At 37.7% G+C, this 16,807-nt stretch overlaps 1 protein-coding gene and 1 long non-coding RNA gene across 2 annotated transcripts in view; one reads left to right on the top strand and one right to left on the bottom strand.

Annotated features, from left to right (window-relative positions):
- The window catches only part of TRHR (thyrotropin releasing hormone receptor), a 32,921-nt gene extending 26,200 nt beyond the window's left edge, over positions 1-6,721 (bottom strand). Inside the window, exons 1-2 of the mRNA XM_009455804.5 lie at positions 6,423-6,721; positions 5,005-5,881 (exon numbers count right to left, since the gene is read on the bottom strand). Coding sequence (XP_009454079.1) covers positions 5,005-5,793 — 789 coding nt within the window. The 5' untranslated portion in view covers positions 5,794-5,881; positions 6,423-6,721. The remainder of the gene's footprint in view (positions 1-5,004; positions 5,882-6,422) is intronic.
- The window catches only part of LOC134810903 (uncharacterized), a 139,511-nt gene that overhangs the window by 89,044 nt on the left and 33,660 nt on the right, over positions 1-16,807 (top strand). The gene's annotated exons all lie outside the window — the stretch shown is intronic.

The following is a 16,807-nucleotide window of genomic DNA, read 5'->3' as shown; positions in this document are numbered from 1 at the left end:
TTGTATGACTGAGGAGAGCTTAAGAGAGGGTCAGGAGGGTGCCCAGCGAGGTGGGGATCACTGAGACACATGGGAGAGAGGGAAGAGTAGGTGGCTGGACAGGTGGGAGGAAAGCAGATCTGAATTTTTTCTGATATATCTCATATGACTTCAGCAACAGCACTATGAGGTCATTATTTTTCCTATTTTATTGATGAGAAAACTGAGGCTGAGAGAAACAAACTTAATCCTGATCATTTTCTTTTGCTTTGCCTTGTGCTTTCTCTTTGAGAATATTATTTCCAAAATTTTATGTGGAAAACCAGGAAGCCAAAACTACACATACATTTGACTATAATTGTGTTAAAAAAAAAAAAAAAGATCCAGTGAAAACACAAGAAAAGCAATATAACAAAATGATGATGATTTTGGTCTTTGAGAGGTGGGGTCAGGAGGTAAGAGATGGCTTTTGCCTATTCCTAGTTTTCTGTATTTTCCATAATACACGATTGCTTTTATAGCATCATTGTCATTATCACCAATAACAGCAAAAGGCGTGCATTACTTTAAAAAGGAACGTTGTGCCAGGCGCGGTGGCTCAAGCCTGTAATCCCAGCACTTTGGAAGGCCGAGACTGGCGTGTCACCTGAGGTCAGGAGTTCAAGACCAGTCTGGCCAACATGGTGAAACCCTGTCTCTACTAAAAATAGAAAAAAATTAGCCAGGTGTGTTGGTGCACACCTGTAATCCCAGCTACTCAGGGGGCTGAGGCAGAAGAATCTCTAGAATCCTGGGGGCGGAGGTTGCAGTGAGCTGAGATACTGCCACCGCATTCCAGCCTGGGCTACAGAGGGAGACTCTATCTCAAAAATAAATAAATTAATTAATTAAATAAAAATAAATAAATAATAAATAAAAAGGAAAGTTGTTTCTGTTTCTTGGGCTACCAATATTCCTTCTAGATGTTTAATAGTTTCATGGAAACAAAGACTGATATTTTTAAGGCTTGATGAGTCAAGTGAATTCCATAGTAAAATTTCTGCCATTACTCTCAGAGCTTCTATTAAGACTATGTTACATTGTTTCTCTACTAGTTATTGTGTAAGAATTAAGAAAAAAATTATTGAAGCAACTCCATTGATAATAAAACTGGTAGCCTGTTTTATAAATCTATAAAATATTCTGCATATTTCTGCATCCTGTAGAAAGTACATATTTGAATTGAATGCATTTATTGATATTACATTTTACTAAGATGTTCAGGTGTTTCTGTTCTTTCAAAATACCAAAAATCCAATCAATTACATAGAAATACACAGTCAATGATAGAGATATTGTATCTACATAATGTTGAACCCCTGAATTGACTGAACTGAGGGACTCTTGAGGCATTGTGTAGATAGAGCTGAAATGAGACAAATATGATAATTTAAACAATGTCTCCTTTATATTAAAATAACAGACTATAAAAGCAATATATTTAGTCAGATAATCCTTTTGGTTTACACAAGTCCAAGCCATAAGTTTGGGTAATTTATCTTACTGAATTTACCCAACATTTAGATGTTTTCCTAAAATATAATTGAATCTCTGAATAAAAGAAAACAAAGATTTTGGCCTGGATTTTCTGCATAGAGAATGAAAGTTAAAAACAAATAAGCAAGGAAGAAACTCACATTTGTCCCTTACATGTAAATGCTCTTTTACTTCCTTTTAAAATGTTTCTCTTTTAGGCTATGCACATTTGAATTTAAGAGCTTGATTAGAAAGACCTGACCCAGATGAGTATTTATTAAACTGTAAATTAAACTTTCCTAAAAGAAAAAAATGCAGAGAAAATCTTAAAATTAAAGTCCTTTGGCTATAGAAGGTGGAGGTTTGAACCTTTCAAAGGTTTAAGAAAATAACTATTTTGGAAGAAGAAAAAAGCAGGTCACTAATTTTGTACAAAACTGGCTCCCCTTCACTATGCTCATTCCCACTGATCGGGGCACCACATTCTTCCAGACTCAGAATCCTGGGGCCATATTGAATTGTGCTTTCTTCATCCTTTATGTCTAATATGTTCACATCACACCCTTTCTTTCTTTGAAACATCTTTCTGGTATACTCTTTACTTTAAATTCTCCTGATAGAGGATCTTACTGCCTCATGCCTGTATCACTACTAACAACTTCCAAAGTGGTCTTTCTTCCACCAATCTCTCTCTCTTCAAATCTGCCTCCCCCACAGCTGTCAGATTTCTCATCCCTGAACACCATTTCATCACTGCTGCTCCCTGCTCATCACTCACATTCTTTGTTGCCTCTGCATTAAGTGCAAATTCCTTTCTTTGCCTGATTGTCTGGATCCTCCACAGCCTTCTCTGTCTCTCTGTCTCTTTCTCTTCTTTCACTTTCACACATCAATCCAGTCTTACTTTTTTACCACTCCCACAAATACATCATTCATATCAGACAACTAAGTCGCTCCATCACGTAAGTCCCACTCTATGTGCCCCTTCTTGGACCCTCTCCAAACCCATGCCATTCTCATCCCAACCACTACGTCTTGTCCTTTATGCATGGAATACCGTCCTTCTTGACTTTTACTTTTCAAATTATCTTCATCCTTCCAGAGCCATCTCAAATACCACCTCTTCCATAAAGACTTCTCTGATCCCTGTAGCCCGGTAATTTTCCTTTTCTCTGAACTCACATCCCATCTATAATCAGGGTTGAATTACAAGACACACTACTTAAATACACTCCTATTGGCTTATGTGTCACTCCATGTTTCTCAATTAGGGTGTTATTGGTATTTGCAACAAGGGAACTTCATTCCTTATTCTTGGAGGCTAACTGACAGTGGTGTTAATGTGACAACCCCAAATGCTCAGAATGTATTTCCAAATGCTCTAATTATTTTAAAAAACTCCTTAAAGAAGTTACCATGTCATATACACCTTTGTTCAACAAGTAATCTTTGTTAAAGCAGTGAATGTGTATTTTTAAGGAAAAACCTGTAGTTCCCTCACAGTTGCCAATATATTTTTAAAAATTAAGGAGAAGCCTAGTTAATACTCAGTTGTTAATCACCACTCCAATTTAGGCATCTTTCATGAGGTATTTCATGGATCCTCATACTGATCTTGGATATTGCTATTTATCTCATTTAACAGATGACAAAACTAAGGCTCACAGAGTTCTGCTTATCCAAGTTTATAGAGTTTGAATGGAATCCTGGCATTTAAGCCCAAGGTTGTTTGGAGCCAAGTCTTTGGCTTTTTCTTCTATCATACAGCCTCTGTAAGGACAGCTTATCGGTAACAGCTTTGAAATAAGACTGTGAACATGTAACATAATTAGCAAATTAAAGCATATTAATGCTGATAGGTACTAATGACTGTAATGGAAAGAAAGGACATTAGACAAGACAAACAAGTTTTAAAAATGTATAACAGGAATGCAAATTGGAGTCTAATAAATGAATTTACTCCCTGACCTTCCTTGCTGCAGACATTAACCCATGTTTGGTGTCTAATTGAGATGTACATATTCTTTACTTTCTTATTATATTTGTCAATGTTTGTCTTGGAAGATAGTCAATAGATCTCTCTAAATTTCCATTAATCAAGTTTTGGGTAATAAATGGCCGAATAAGCCTTATATTAGGTATCACTGCTAGATCCAAGGCAAAAGAAATCTAAGAGCTGACAATAGTTGTTTAGGTCTTTCTTCTGTCATCTAGTTATCTTTAATAATAAGTATTATATAAACCAAGTATTACAGCACCATTTAAAATGCAGTATATGTTTCCTTTAAGTTATGGCTCATTATTCATTTCATGCATATCTAAAACACTTAAATTTTTTAGCAGTTTATTTTGCTGTGTCCAGTTACAATGCATATATCAGCTGGAGTTTATGAAGTAACAGTGTTAATGATTATATGTATACTTTTTTACAAAGTACACTCAGTTTCTAGCTATGTACACAGAAAGAACTATATTCCTTTCAAGAAATATGAGAAAATTCAACCCATTTAAAAGTATCAACATGTTGATTTCAAGTTTAGCTTTCTTTTTCAGCTATGAGAATAAATATTTATCACCTGTTCATTATGTTTAACAAAGAAGGAAAAGAAACTTCAAGCTAAGTTTGTAAGTAACCTAGAACAATTGTATAAATATAGATAAATGTGTAAATGATATAAAAGTATTTTATTCCTATATCATTTCATAAACACTGCAACAAAGTTTTGCACTTGGTTCACTAGTAAAACCACTATTCAACTACTTATATGCACATTCAGGTGATCTAAAAGTATAAAAGAATTTTTAGGTATGCTTAGCAGGAAAAAACCGATTTAAAAAAAAATTTCAATCATTTTTTATGAAAAATTGAGCTTGATGTTGTCTTTTTTATTGGAACATTTCCTGAGCAAAGTGCATTTTCAGCTTCTGCATGCTGGGACACTGTGTAGGGAGCTGGAGGAGAGGGTGATAGAATCTTTCCCCACTAAGACTACCAAAAATAAGTCCAGGAACCTTTCTCAGGTATATGTCTCCGTTATGAGTAACTATAGAATGGCAAAGAAAGTTTCATTTTTTTAAAAAACTAACTTGTTTTCAAACTGTCTTGTCAAATATTTGTTGTGCAATAGAATTTTTAAAGATAATTCTTTATCATGCAATAGAATTCTTTCCTACAGAAGCCAGAAATTCTCCAAATATTCTGATAACATTTCCAGAGAGGCACAAACATATTAAAGGTGAATTTCTAGAGTTTCTGTTTATATTTCTTTGTATCTTAATAGCACCTGAACTGATACCTGCTGATGTGCTATCAAATTTTCCCTATCTATTTTTAGATCTTCAGTTGCTTTAGAGATGGATTTAATATGTTAGGCAGAAGCTTACGCTGTGAAACATTTGCATGATTGTATTTTGGTTTCGCCATCAGCTAAACAGGGAAAAGTTGTTCCCATCTCCAAGGAACTCTATCCCACATTTCCTCTATTGACTTGGAGTTTCAGTTTTGCTTACCTGCTTCCTTGAAGATACTGTGCTGTTGAAACATCTATTAGAAGTATTTACATTCAAATTTGTGTTCTGATGGGTTGAGTCATTTTTCCATGTCTTAGAGTTTTCTTTAGGATCTGAAGGAATGGGATTTAAGAAAAGGATTCTAGCTATGAATCCATAGAGGACGGTAGCCAGGATCATTGGCACAACATAAAAGACACCAAAGTCCATTAGGTAAATAGGTGAGTAGTAATTCCTGGAGATCTTGTAGCCACAGGATATCACAATAGCATCTTTGTAGGTGCTAATATTGAGATCCAGCAAGAAGAACCAGAGCATACAGTAAAGAGATGTGAAAGCCCAGACAAAGATGATAATCTTTTTGGCTCTGGAAAATGTGCAGAGAAACTGGGCTTTGATGGGGTGACAGATTGCTATGTACCTCTCAATGGTAAAGGCTGTTATTGAACAAGAGGATGCATTAATTCCCAAATACTGGAGGTAAGTAATGCAGAGGCATCCAACATAGCCATAGACCCAGGAACCGTAGATACTGTCTGTTATGTTGGGGAGGCCTGCGGCCACCAAGACCATGAGATCAGCTACTGCCAGGCTCACCAGGTAGCAGTTTGTGGGGGTCCTCATGTGCTTGGTTCTCATGACAACCAGGACTACCATGATGTTGCCTACAATGCCCAGGCCACAAATAATGAGCACAAGTAAGATGGTGACCACCTGGTATTCTAAGGCCACCACTGCTCGTGGCTGAAGCTGTGTTTGGTTCAGTTCACTGACTGTCTCGTTTTCCATCTTTAGAGGCTTAAAGTTTCTCGGAAACACTGACTTCTCAAAACATCTTCTTTCCAGCGCCCACCTTTATTGCAGCAGTTCCATCCCCCTGTGAAGGGTCATAGTACATATTCATTAACAGTGTTACAATTTCTGATCAAGTCCCAATCACAAATAACCCTCACTTCCACTCCTTTCACTTCCCATTTTTCTATGGGAATAGGGCTCATGTGTACTTCTTAAAACTTCTTTTATTGCATCTCTAGTGTAGAATGGAGTAACTGTTTTGACCAGCTCACATTAAGAGGGACCAGTTCCCTCTTAATGGAGAAAAATGCTTAAGGAAAGAGAAACAGTAAAAACTCATTGTTTTCAAACAGTGCCCAGTTGAAAAAAACTAAATATCTGCTAACTGAAAAATAAATATGAATACACCTCCTAGATGCCTGGCAAAAGTATAATAAAGAAGAAAAAGATACCAGAGGAAAAAGCCAAGAAGCTCAATAATCAAGCTTGTTACAAATGTAGCTGTTGCCTCTTTTGCTCTCAGAGGGTGAGATGTCTTTGGTATAAAATAGCAAGCCTTTGAGATGACATTTCCCCATGCCCCCTGCCCCACAGATTCAAGAGAGGACAATTTCTTCTCTTACCTTATCCTCTGTAGCGCTGCTTGATTTTCTGGGTAGATGAAGTGGTAATAGTTCCAAGTTTCTAATCTTGCAGAAAATCTTGTCTACTCTATTTGAGAGGGAGACCACTTAGCAGTGCTCAGTCTTTAAAACTGCAGTTTCTCCAAACCCTCACAGCCCTTTCCAACTAATGACAAACCATACAGCCGCAGCAGAAGCAGAAGCAGCAGCAGGAGCAGCAGCAGTGAGGCTGTCAAATCATAGATCGTCCCCTAATGAGAACATACACGCTCGCTCGCTCTCTCACACGCAGACACACACACACACACACACACACACACACACACACATTCACACATACTCACAGATGCCAGTCAGTCCTCACTGATTCAGAGTCTTCTGCTCTTGGACGATTTACTATTAAATGTGCTGATGAGACAGTCTTTAATTTGGAAAGCTGAAATCATAAGCCAGGGGTCTAGAAGCAGCTGGCTTTGTCGTTGCTTATCGTCTAAGTTCTGCAGAAACTCTAGTACCTGAGCTGCTCTGAAATACATTTACACTCCTTGCTTGATAGGACTTTGGGGTTAGCAAATCCTTCTCAGTCTAGACATGGCCCTTGAAGCTTGAAATATCTGTCTGAGCTGAAATCAACCTCTTTCTCTACTATGAAAACCCTTGTACTGTTTCTCAAGTGAATCAGTACAATTGGCTTCCTCCTCTCATATTTCGTGAATGGAAAATTAAAGTTGATTTCAAACAATTTCAGCTGCAATCTTCTGATGCTTATAACAATTATTTTTAAAAGGCCTCTTTGAGCTAAGAACATCAATTTAAACTGCGTAGGATCTGTTAAGTTTTTCAACTCTTATTTCTGGAACACTTTATAGAATCTCTCTATCGGCCCTGGGTGCTTTTCACCTTCACCTGTCCTCTGGATTTCCAATCACATGAACCACCTAGCAATGTTTTGTCTCAGTTTATTTCTAGGTGGAAAAATCATCTAGTAAAAATCTATACCAGTGCCATTCTGTTACCAAACCTCTGAAATGAAAAGTAATAGACACATCTTTTGAAGAAAAGTACACTTCAGCATTATTATTTCTCTAAAGTAGCCAGTGGGCAAATCTATAGTTTTTTTTTTTTGTTTTTTTGTTTTTTTTAACTTTGAGACAGGATCTCACTCTGTCACCCAGACTGGAGTGCAGTGGCATGATCACAGCTCACTGCAGCCTCGACCTCCTGGGCTCAAGTGATCCTCCCACCTCAGCCTCTTGTGTAGCGGAGACTACAGGTGCACACCACCACGCTCAGCTAAGTTTTGTATTTTTTTGTAGAGATGGGGTTTTGTTATTTTGCACAGGCTGGTCTTGAACTTCTGGGCTCAAGTGACCCACCCACCTCAGCCTTCCAAAGTGCTGGGACTACAGGTGTGAGGCACTATGCCTGGTCTTAAATCTGTGTTTTTTAAATGGAAGCTCAGAAAACATGTATCTTTTCTCAAGATACCAACTGAATACATCAAATGCTGATGCTTCTCCACCTTTATTTTATTAACTGACAATGAAAAATACCCTTAGCTAAATTTCCTGTAAGGTAACTGGTGGATTAAGAATAGACCTCTAGGCTGGGCGCGGTGGCTCATGCTTGTGATCCCACCGGCACTTTGGGAGGCCGAGGTGGGCAGATCACCAGAGGTCAGGAGTTTGAGACCAGCCTGGCCAACATGGCAAAACTCCGTCTCTGCTAAAAATACAAAAATTAGCCGGGTGTGGTGGCACGCGCCTGTAATCGTAACTACTTGGGAGCCTGAGGCAGGAGAATCTCTTGAACCTGGGAGGCAGAGGTTGCAGTAAGCCGAGATCATGCCATTGTACTCCAGCCTGGGCGACAAGAGCAAAACTCTGTCTCAAAAAAACAAAAAACAAAAAAACCCAAACAACAACAACAACAACAAACAAAAAACACCAAAACCTCTAGAAGAGGTCAATGGAAGAGTCTATTTTGAGTAGACAGGACCATAGGGATATCAAAAACATGCACAAGGATGGGTAACAATGAGATGAAGGTGAAAGTGAAGTTCTGGATGATATTGAATGGCTTTCACCCGTTGAACCATTGAGGAATCCTTGAATACCCATTTCTCCTTCCCAATTATTTGTAGTTATGAGCCCATGTTCAGCCTTCAGACATGTATTGTTTTGCCTGTACATGATAAGCCCAAGGGATTTAACACAATTTATTATTTTTTACCTTTCAAAATTGAGAAATTGAATATTAAATTTTAGGGATTGTTATTATAAACACATGAAAGGTCTGGCAACCAGGGGCTTGCATTTCTTCACAGAAATAATCATTTGTTGCTGAGTGGGTGTTGTGGTCAGGAGTTTATAGGGGTCCCTGGTGCAGGAAGTGCATCCTGTTCCTCACTCCACACTACCTCCAGCATCTCTCAGTCATGCATACCTGCCTTCTGCCACTGTTTGAGTTCTGACCCCTGCATCAAACCCAAGTTCCTGAGAGAGAGGGGGAGGGCACCAGCCAAATGCACATTCTTTTATCCCGAGCAGGATTTTTGTCGAGTTTTAGTTTTCTCCTCCACCTGGTTTAGGAGGCTGGACAATGGATATTCCCTATGCCTTTCTCCCTGGCCTAGAGGACAGAGATTACTGTGAAAAGCTTGTCTCTTGTCTAGCCTCCTGCTTTTCAGAATGAAAAATGCTTTCTAAGATGAAAGTGTTTTCTCCTTACTGTACTCTACCCCCACCACTTCCAAACCAAAATTCCTCTCGAAAAGTCTTACTTCGTAAATCCCATCTTCCCATCTTATTCCCCTAAGGAGTTTAGTTGGCCTTCAGGCCTCCTAAAAATAGCTTACTTCAAGTCTTATAGTTGAGTTGTCAAGATGAGAGGAGAGAACCCATATACTGCTACCTGCTGTCTCAATTCCACCTCCACTCCAATTCTTTTCTTATTGCCATTCTTCAACACTTACAGGCAAGGCCATTATTCGGAGTCTCTTTTCTGTGTCTCTGTTTTTTTTTTAACACATAATTATTAAGCTCCTACTGTGTGTCAGGCAGCTAGTACATAAAATTTTGTTTTTACCTCCAAGTAGGTTGTGGTCTATTGGGAGCAGCAGGTTTGTAAACAGTTACAGTGAGATATGCACTAAAAATGTGCAATCACACGGTTTGGACTATGAAGGGAAGGCATTTGTGGGTGGTCAGGGCAGTCAGCTGAGGCACAGAGAGGGCTTCTAAGGCAACGTAACCTCTGAGAACATCTGTTCTCAGGAACAGCCTTGAAGAAAAGCACAGCTTTCCTTTGAAAGGTGGGGAAAGTGAAGACATTCTGACTAGAAGTAATAAAATATTACAAGAGTCAGCTGTGTGAAATGGCCAGGGATTTGGGGAGACAGGGGAGTGATTTTATGACTCAGCTTTGGCCATGAGGCATTTGAGCTGGTGATGAGACAACCATCTGATGACCACCAGGCAGGTTTTCTAATAAAGGCGCTCTCCCTTGTGCACTGACTCAGACTGTCCTTGGTCCCGCTTCCTTCTACCCCTAAACTTGTTCTTTCAACTCTGGAGAGGCTACATTTCTGAGTTTACCACCCCAGACTTGCTTATTCAGTACGGTACTATCAATCAACTTTCATCTTCTCAATAAACTTTCAATCAATTTCATGCTCTTTGCAAAATTATATTTTCAAAGCATGATTTCATAAGGTAGGTTTTCTATTTGTAAACTCAGATAATATAAATGCTCCCTGTGTGCAAACAACTGCACGAAAATGGGAGAACATTTCTTTTTTTAAAAGGCAGGATCAGTATTATGAATTTTGCCTTTTGCCTCAGACTCCAAGTGCTAATCCCTTACTTACATTTTTGATGTTTTGTTTATTGTGGATTATTTTCCAGTGATTTTGATTTTTAAAGGTATTTTAATAGTAAAATGTTATATTGATAGCTGAGTTTTTTGGAGCTCCCTACACTTTGTGCCATCACTTACCTCATTCTATTCTCAGGTTTCTTATCCCTGGCTGAATTTCAGAATCAACTGGAGAGTTTTTAAAATTACGGAAATGTGGGTCCCTCTCTCAGACATTCTTATCTAATTAGTCATAAAGTGAAGCCCAAGCTTTGGTGTGTACAATGATGTTTGAGAACCACTGAGCCATGCCAATAAAATTTGGTGTCTGGAGATGGGAAATTGATGGTATGGGCTAATCCAGGCTGCGGGAGGGCCAGACAGCTGAAATAAACTGGGTCTTAAGTAACCACCAACGTTCAGAAAGGTGACAGCTGTAGAAAATTTGGCAACAGAGAGCACTGGCACGAGACTCTGGTTCCTGTGAGAAATAACTATTCAGGTTTTTGGATTTACAAGTGCTGAATGTGGTGCAGTGTATTGAGTGAGTTAAGATTCAGACACAGAAACCATGGCAAAGATTTGGTCACTGGAATCAGTAGGTAAAGTCTTGGCAGCTTCCATGTGATGTTGGGCCTGCAGGTGTGCAGAAGGCCAGAATTGAGGTTTGGAAACCTCTACCTAGATTTCAGAGGATGTGTGGAAATGCTTGAATATCCAGGCAGAAGTCTGCTGCAGGGGCAGAGCCTTCATGGAAAGCCTCTACTAGAGCAGTGCAGAGGGGAAATGTGGGGTTGGAGCCCCCACACCGAGTCCCCACTGGGGTACTGCCTAGTGGAGCTGTTAGAAGAGGACCACCTTCCTCCAAATCCCAGAATGACAGATCCACTGATAGCTTGCACTGTGCACCTGGAAAAGCCACAGACACTCAATGCCAGTTCATGAAGGCAGCTGCGGGGGCTGTACCCTGCAGAGCCACAGGGATGGATCTGCCCAAGGCCTTGGGAACCCACCTCTTGCCATCAGCATTCCCTGGATGTGAGACATGGAGTCAAAGGAGATTATTTTGGAGCTTTAAGATTTAATGGCTGTCCTTCTGGATTTTGCACTTGCACGGGGCCTGTAGCCTCTTTGTTTTGGCTGATTTCTCCCATTTGGAACAAGAGCATTTACCCAGTGCCTGTATCCCCATTGTATCTTGGAAGTAACTAACTTGTTTTTGATTACACAGGCTCATAGGCAGAAGGGGCTTGCCTTATCTCTGATGAGAGTTTGGACTTGGACTTTCGACTTAATGTTGGAATGAGTTAAGACTTTGGGGGACTGTTGGGAAGGGATAGTTGTATTTTGCAATGTGAGAAGGACATGAGATTGGGGAGAGGCCAGGCACAAAATAATGTGGTTTGCCTCTGTGTCTCCACCCAAATCTCATGATGAATTGTAATCCCCATATGTCAGGGGAGGGACCTGGTGGGAGATGATTGGATCGTGGGGATGGATTTACCCCATGCTGTTTTCATGATAGTAAGTGAGTTCTCATGAGATCTAATGGTTTAAAAGTGTGGCACTTCCCTCTCACTCTCTCTCTCCTGACACCTTGTGAAGAAGGTGCATGCTTCCCCTTCACTTTCCTCCATGATTGTAAGTTTCCTGAGGCCTCCCCAGCCATGTGGAACTCTGAGTCAATTAAACTTCTTTTCTTTATAAATTACCCAGTTCACGTAGTTCTTTTCTTATAATGTCTTTGTTTTTTGTAACAAGTCAACACTGATCTGATAAAATAAGTTGATAAGTCTTCCCACTTCCTATATATTTTGAAATATTTTTACAGGATTAGTATTATTTCCTCTTTAAATATCTGGTAGAGTTCATCAGTGAAGTCATATGACCATGGAGTTTTCTTTGTTGAAAGGTTTTTAATTAGAAATGTGATTTTTATTTGGAGCTATTCATGTTATCTATGTCTTCTTAAGTAGTTTTGATTACTTTGTCTTTCAGTGAATTTATCCTGTTTAGCTAATGTTGTCTATTTTATTTGCATTAAGTTTTCAGAACATTTCCCTCTTTATAATATCTGCTCAATGTATGGTGATGTTCACTCTTATTTTTTCTATTGGCAATTCATGCAATCTCCTTATTTTCATGATAAGTCTAGCTATAGGTTTATTTATTTTATTGACATTTACAAATGATCAACCTTTAGTTTAATTGTTTACTATTTTCTCTATTATCGTTATTATTTCTCTTCTTACTTTGGCTTCAATTTGCTTCTTTAAAAAATAGATAATTATAAAATATTTGGTTCACAAAACACACAATATAAAATGAGGAAGACATGGTTTATTATGCATACATGTAGAAAAGATATGAGAAATAATTATTTTAAAGGGACAGTTTTTTTTTTTTTTTTTAACCTTTTAAGCTCAGGGGTACTAGTGGAGGTTTGTTGCATAGGTAAACAGGGGTTTGTGTACAGATTATTTCATCACCCAGATATTAAGCCTAGTACCCAATAGTTATCTTTCATGATCCTCTCCCTCCCCTGACCACCCTCAAATTTGCTTCTTATGGTGAAAGCTTAGATCACTGATTTATAACTCTCTTTTTAAAATGTAAGCATTTAGAACTATACATTTCCCTCCCAATATTACTTTAAGTTCCATTAATTTCGATATGTTGTATTTTTATTTTCATTCAGTTAAATATGTTTTCCAGTTTTCCTTTTATAGTCTTTAGAAGTGTGCTGTTTAACTTTCATATGTTTGCAGATTTTCCATATAGGGTTTTGTTATTGATTTCAACTTTAATTCTATTGTGGACAAAAGATATACTCTGCATGATGTCAGTCCTTTTCCACTTATGAAGATTTATTTTATAGACTATCATATAGTCTATCTTTGTGAATGCTCCATGTGTTCTGCTTTGGTTCAGTAGACCATTCTGGAATGTCAATTAGTTCAAGATGGATTGTAGGGCTAAGTATTCTATATCGCTATTGATTTTTCTGTTTTATCAATTAGAGAGATATTGTGCAGAGGTATCCACAGATAATTGTGGAGTTTCCTATTTCTTATTTTCACTTCTGTCACTTCTTGAACCATGTCCTGTGGAACTCTGTTATTCAATGTCTCCTTGATTAATTGTCCCCTTTACTATTATGATACGTCCCTCTTTATCCCTAATACAACTTCTTTTAAAGTTTATCTGGTATTGGTATTGTCACTCTATCTTACTTATAATTAGTTTCTTCATTTGTATTCCTTTCTATCCTTTTACCTTTCTGTATATTTACTCTAAATGGGTTTCTTGTAATAACATATAGTTGAATATTACTTTTTTACTCAATCTTATAGCATGTGACTTTTAATAAAAGTGTTTAAATCATTTTCACTTAATGTAGTTATCAGTGGGGTTAGGTTTGAATCTATCATGTGGCTACTTATTTTATATTTATTTCCTCATATTCTGTATCCTTTCCCACACAAAACGTTCCCTTCTTAAATATATCTTTGTTGAATAGACAAAATAATATTGAAATCAATTTATCTTCACATTTCTTAATGCTTTAGAAATATTTTTATGTGACGTATTTGTACATGTTTACCTTTGGAAGCTAGTGTTTTTCTTATTTGTTTGAACTCATTATATAAAAGATATATCCATTAAATTATCTATTAAATGTATCTGTGGTTTTATATCATTGTCTTTTTAAATACGGAGCTTTTTACTATTACATAGTGTAAAATTTTAATCTTTTCTTCTATCACTACCGACCTCAAATCTTATTTCCTAATATTTCAACAATTTCATTTTAAAATTTAATTCTTTAATTCATCTGGTATCTATTTTGATTTAAGATACAGATCTCAACTTATCTTTTACTAATATACACTTGTATTTAAAAAGATAACATTTGTAAAGATGCAATACAGTGTCAACAGACTTATTTTTTAAGATGTTAGCATACTTTGTCAACTCTTTTTCTTTTTTTCTATTTTTGATTAATATTATCTCTAATAATGATGATTATGATCAAGAACAGCTGTTGATTATTAAGCACTTATTAAGTCTTAAGCACTGTATATGCATTATACTTTTTTTTTTTTGAGACGGAGTCTTGCTCTGTCGCCCAGGCTGGAGTGCAGTGGTGCAATCTTGGCTCACTGCAACGTCCGTCTCCTGGGTTCAAACGATTCTCCTGCCTCAGCCTCCTGAGTAGCTAGGATTACAGGCCCGTGCCACCATGCCTGGCTAATTTTTTGTATTTTTAGTAGAGACGGGGCTTCACTGTGTTAGCCAGGATGGTCTTGATTTCCTGACCTTGTGATCCGCTCATCTCAGTCTCTCAAAGTGCTGGTTACAGGCTTGAGCCACCGCACCCGGCCAGCACTATACTTTTAAGCCTGATAATGACACCACAAAGGAATTATTATTGTCCATATTTCAGATAAGGAAATTGAGACATTAAACTTAAACAATTTCTTCAACACTATATAGCTGATGAGTAGCAGAGCAGGAATTAAAAGCCACCAAAATCTATACACTTAACTAATTTGTTCTACTGTGTCCCAAAAAGTCACTCTGCACTTCTATACATCAGATTGTTTTTTTCACCCAAAAGGCTATCCAGGCCATTTGAAATTATAGTTCAGAAAACTCAAATTTGTTTTCATACAAATCTACATAAGGACTACATATATAGAATTCAAAGCAGAAAGTAACTCTTTGTGTTTAGGGCAAACTTTCCTTAATGTATTTTGTGTGTTCTCCAGCATGTAACAGAGCACATCGCTACACAAAGTGGTTTGTGTATAGTACAAAATGTTGTACAAATGAGTGAATTGGTTTTCCGAAGTGATTGACTTAAAATATAATCCATAGAATAGTTGTGTGTACATGACATATGCATCTCAGGTACTTAGTGCAGCACTTGGCACATAATAAAAGTGTAATATATTTATGACTGTATAAACACATTTGGATCATGAAAAATAAAATTAATATGATTAAACTTGCTGGGTTTTTTGGTGGTTTGGGTATGATATGTGTTTACGAAGATCCCAGTGCCATATTATTGATTGTATACACTTACTCTTCTAAAACTGAGTTAATAAAATATATAACATTAAATGTTCAAGCCTCAGTAAATTCATGAACTAAAAAGTAATAAAAATGTAAGAATTTGTTCATTCACCCTAATTATGACAAATGAGGGCATTTGCAGAATTGCATTTCTAACTTTTGTTTTGTTTTGTTTTTGAGATGGAGTCTTACACTGTTGCCTGGGCTAGAGTATAGTAGTGTGATCTCGGCTCACTGCAACCTCTGCTTCCTGGATTCGAGCGATTCTCCTGCCTCAGCCTCCTGAGTAGCTGGGATTACAGGTGCCCGCCACCATGCCTGGCTAATTTTTGTATTTTTAGTAGAAATGGTGTTTCACTATGTTGACCAGGCTGGTCTCGAACTTCTGACCTCGTGATCTGCCCGCCTCGGCCTCCCAAAGTGCTGGGATTACAGGCGTGAGCCATTGTGCCCGGCTCCTATGTTTTTGAAATTATAATTGTGATAGAAAACCTTTATAAAATATTTGTTTGAGTTGTTAAGAATTGTTGGCTTAAGTAGTACCTTAAGACAGAAAGGAGAATACAGAATATTGAAGCTGGATATATTTTTTTTGAAAGAGAAAAGGACAGTAGTTACAGATAGAAATTTAGTCACTTAATTTTTAATTTGTTAATAGTAGTTGAATATTTGGGTTTATTGATGAGATTATTCTAGCACTGATGTGCAGAACAAACCACATCTCCATGAGGAAATGTTTTCTGACAGTCCCAGAAGTGGCTCACACCCTCAGAGAAGGTGGGTGGGGTGGGAACTTGTTGAGAGTGACAATGATAGGAAATGATGATTTATTTGAAGGAGGTGAGCAAGATCTGCCTAAGTCGAAAGTATAACATCTTAGAGAATCAGAAGCCACTTTAATATTGGAAATGATTAAAAAATTAAAAAGAGACATTAGTGTGGAAAACACCTCAGTTTATAAAATTGTCACAGTCATTTCCTTTAAAGCAAGACAATTCTGAAATATTTTATTGGCTATTCTCATAAACTTTCCAGTCTGCTGGCAAAGCCTCTGTGAAGAAGAATGGCAGGAAATAAGAATGAGGAGATATTACAGAGTGATTTCTCACCTTCGCTGTGAAGAGTCAACTGTTTGTCCATTCATGTTTGTTCAGTGCTTACTTATTGAGGGCCAATTATTTCAAAGTCTCTATGCCAGACACTGCAGATAAAAATGTGAATATGAACAGCACAGAGGAGTCCCCAGCCTGGCATGGGTGACTTACACAGAGTGCCAATTATACTGCAGTGTGTCATGTCCCGTAATTGAGGTATGTACACATTTTTAAGGGTGTATAGGGTTAAAAGTGACTAATTCCATGTGAAATGGTACAGCGTAATTTCGCAAGACCAGAGAGAAGGTCAACAGGACCAACCCAGGATTTAGAAAAAAACTAACGGGTTGGATA

Source organism: Pan troglodytes, chromosome 7 (assembly GCF_028858775.2).
Source record: "Pan troglodytes isolate AG18354 chromosome 7, NHGRI_mPanTro3-v2.0_pri, whole genome shotgun sequence".
In the NCBI taxonomy this organism is placed as follows: Eukaryota; Metazoa; Chordata; class Mammalia; order Primates; family Hominidae; genus Pan; species Pan troglodytes.
This window is presented reverse-complemented; position numbering and strand designations above follow the sequence as displayed.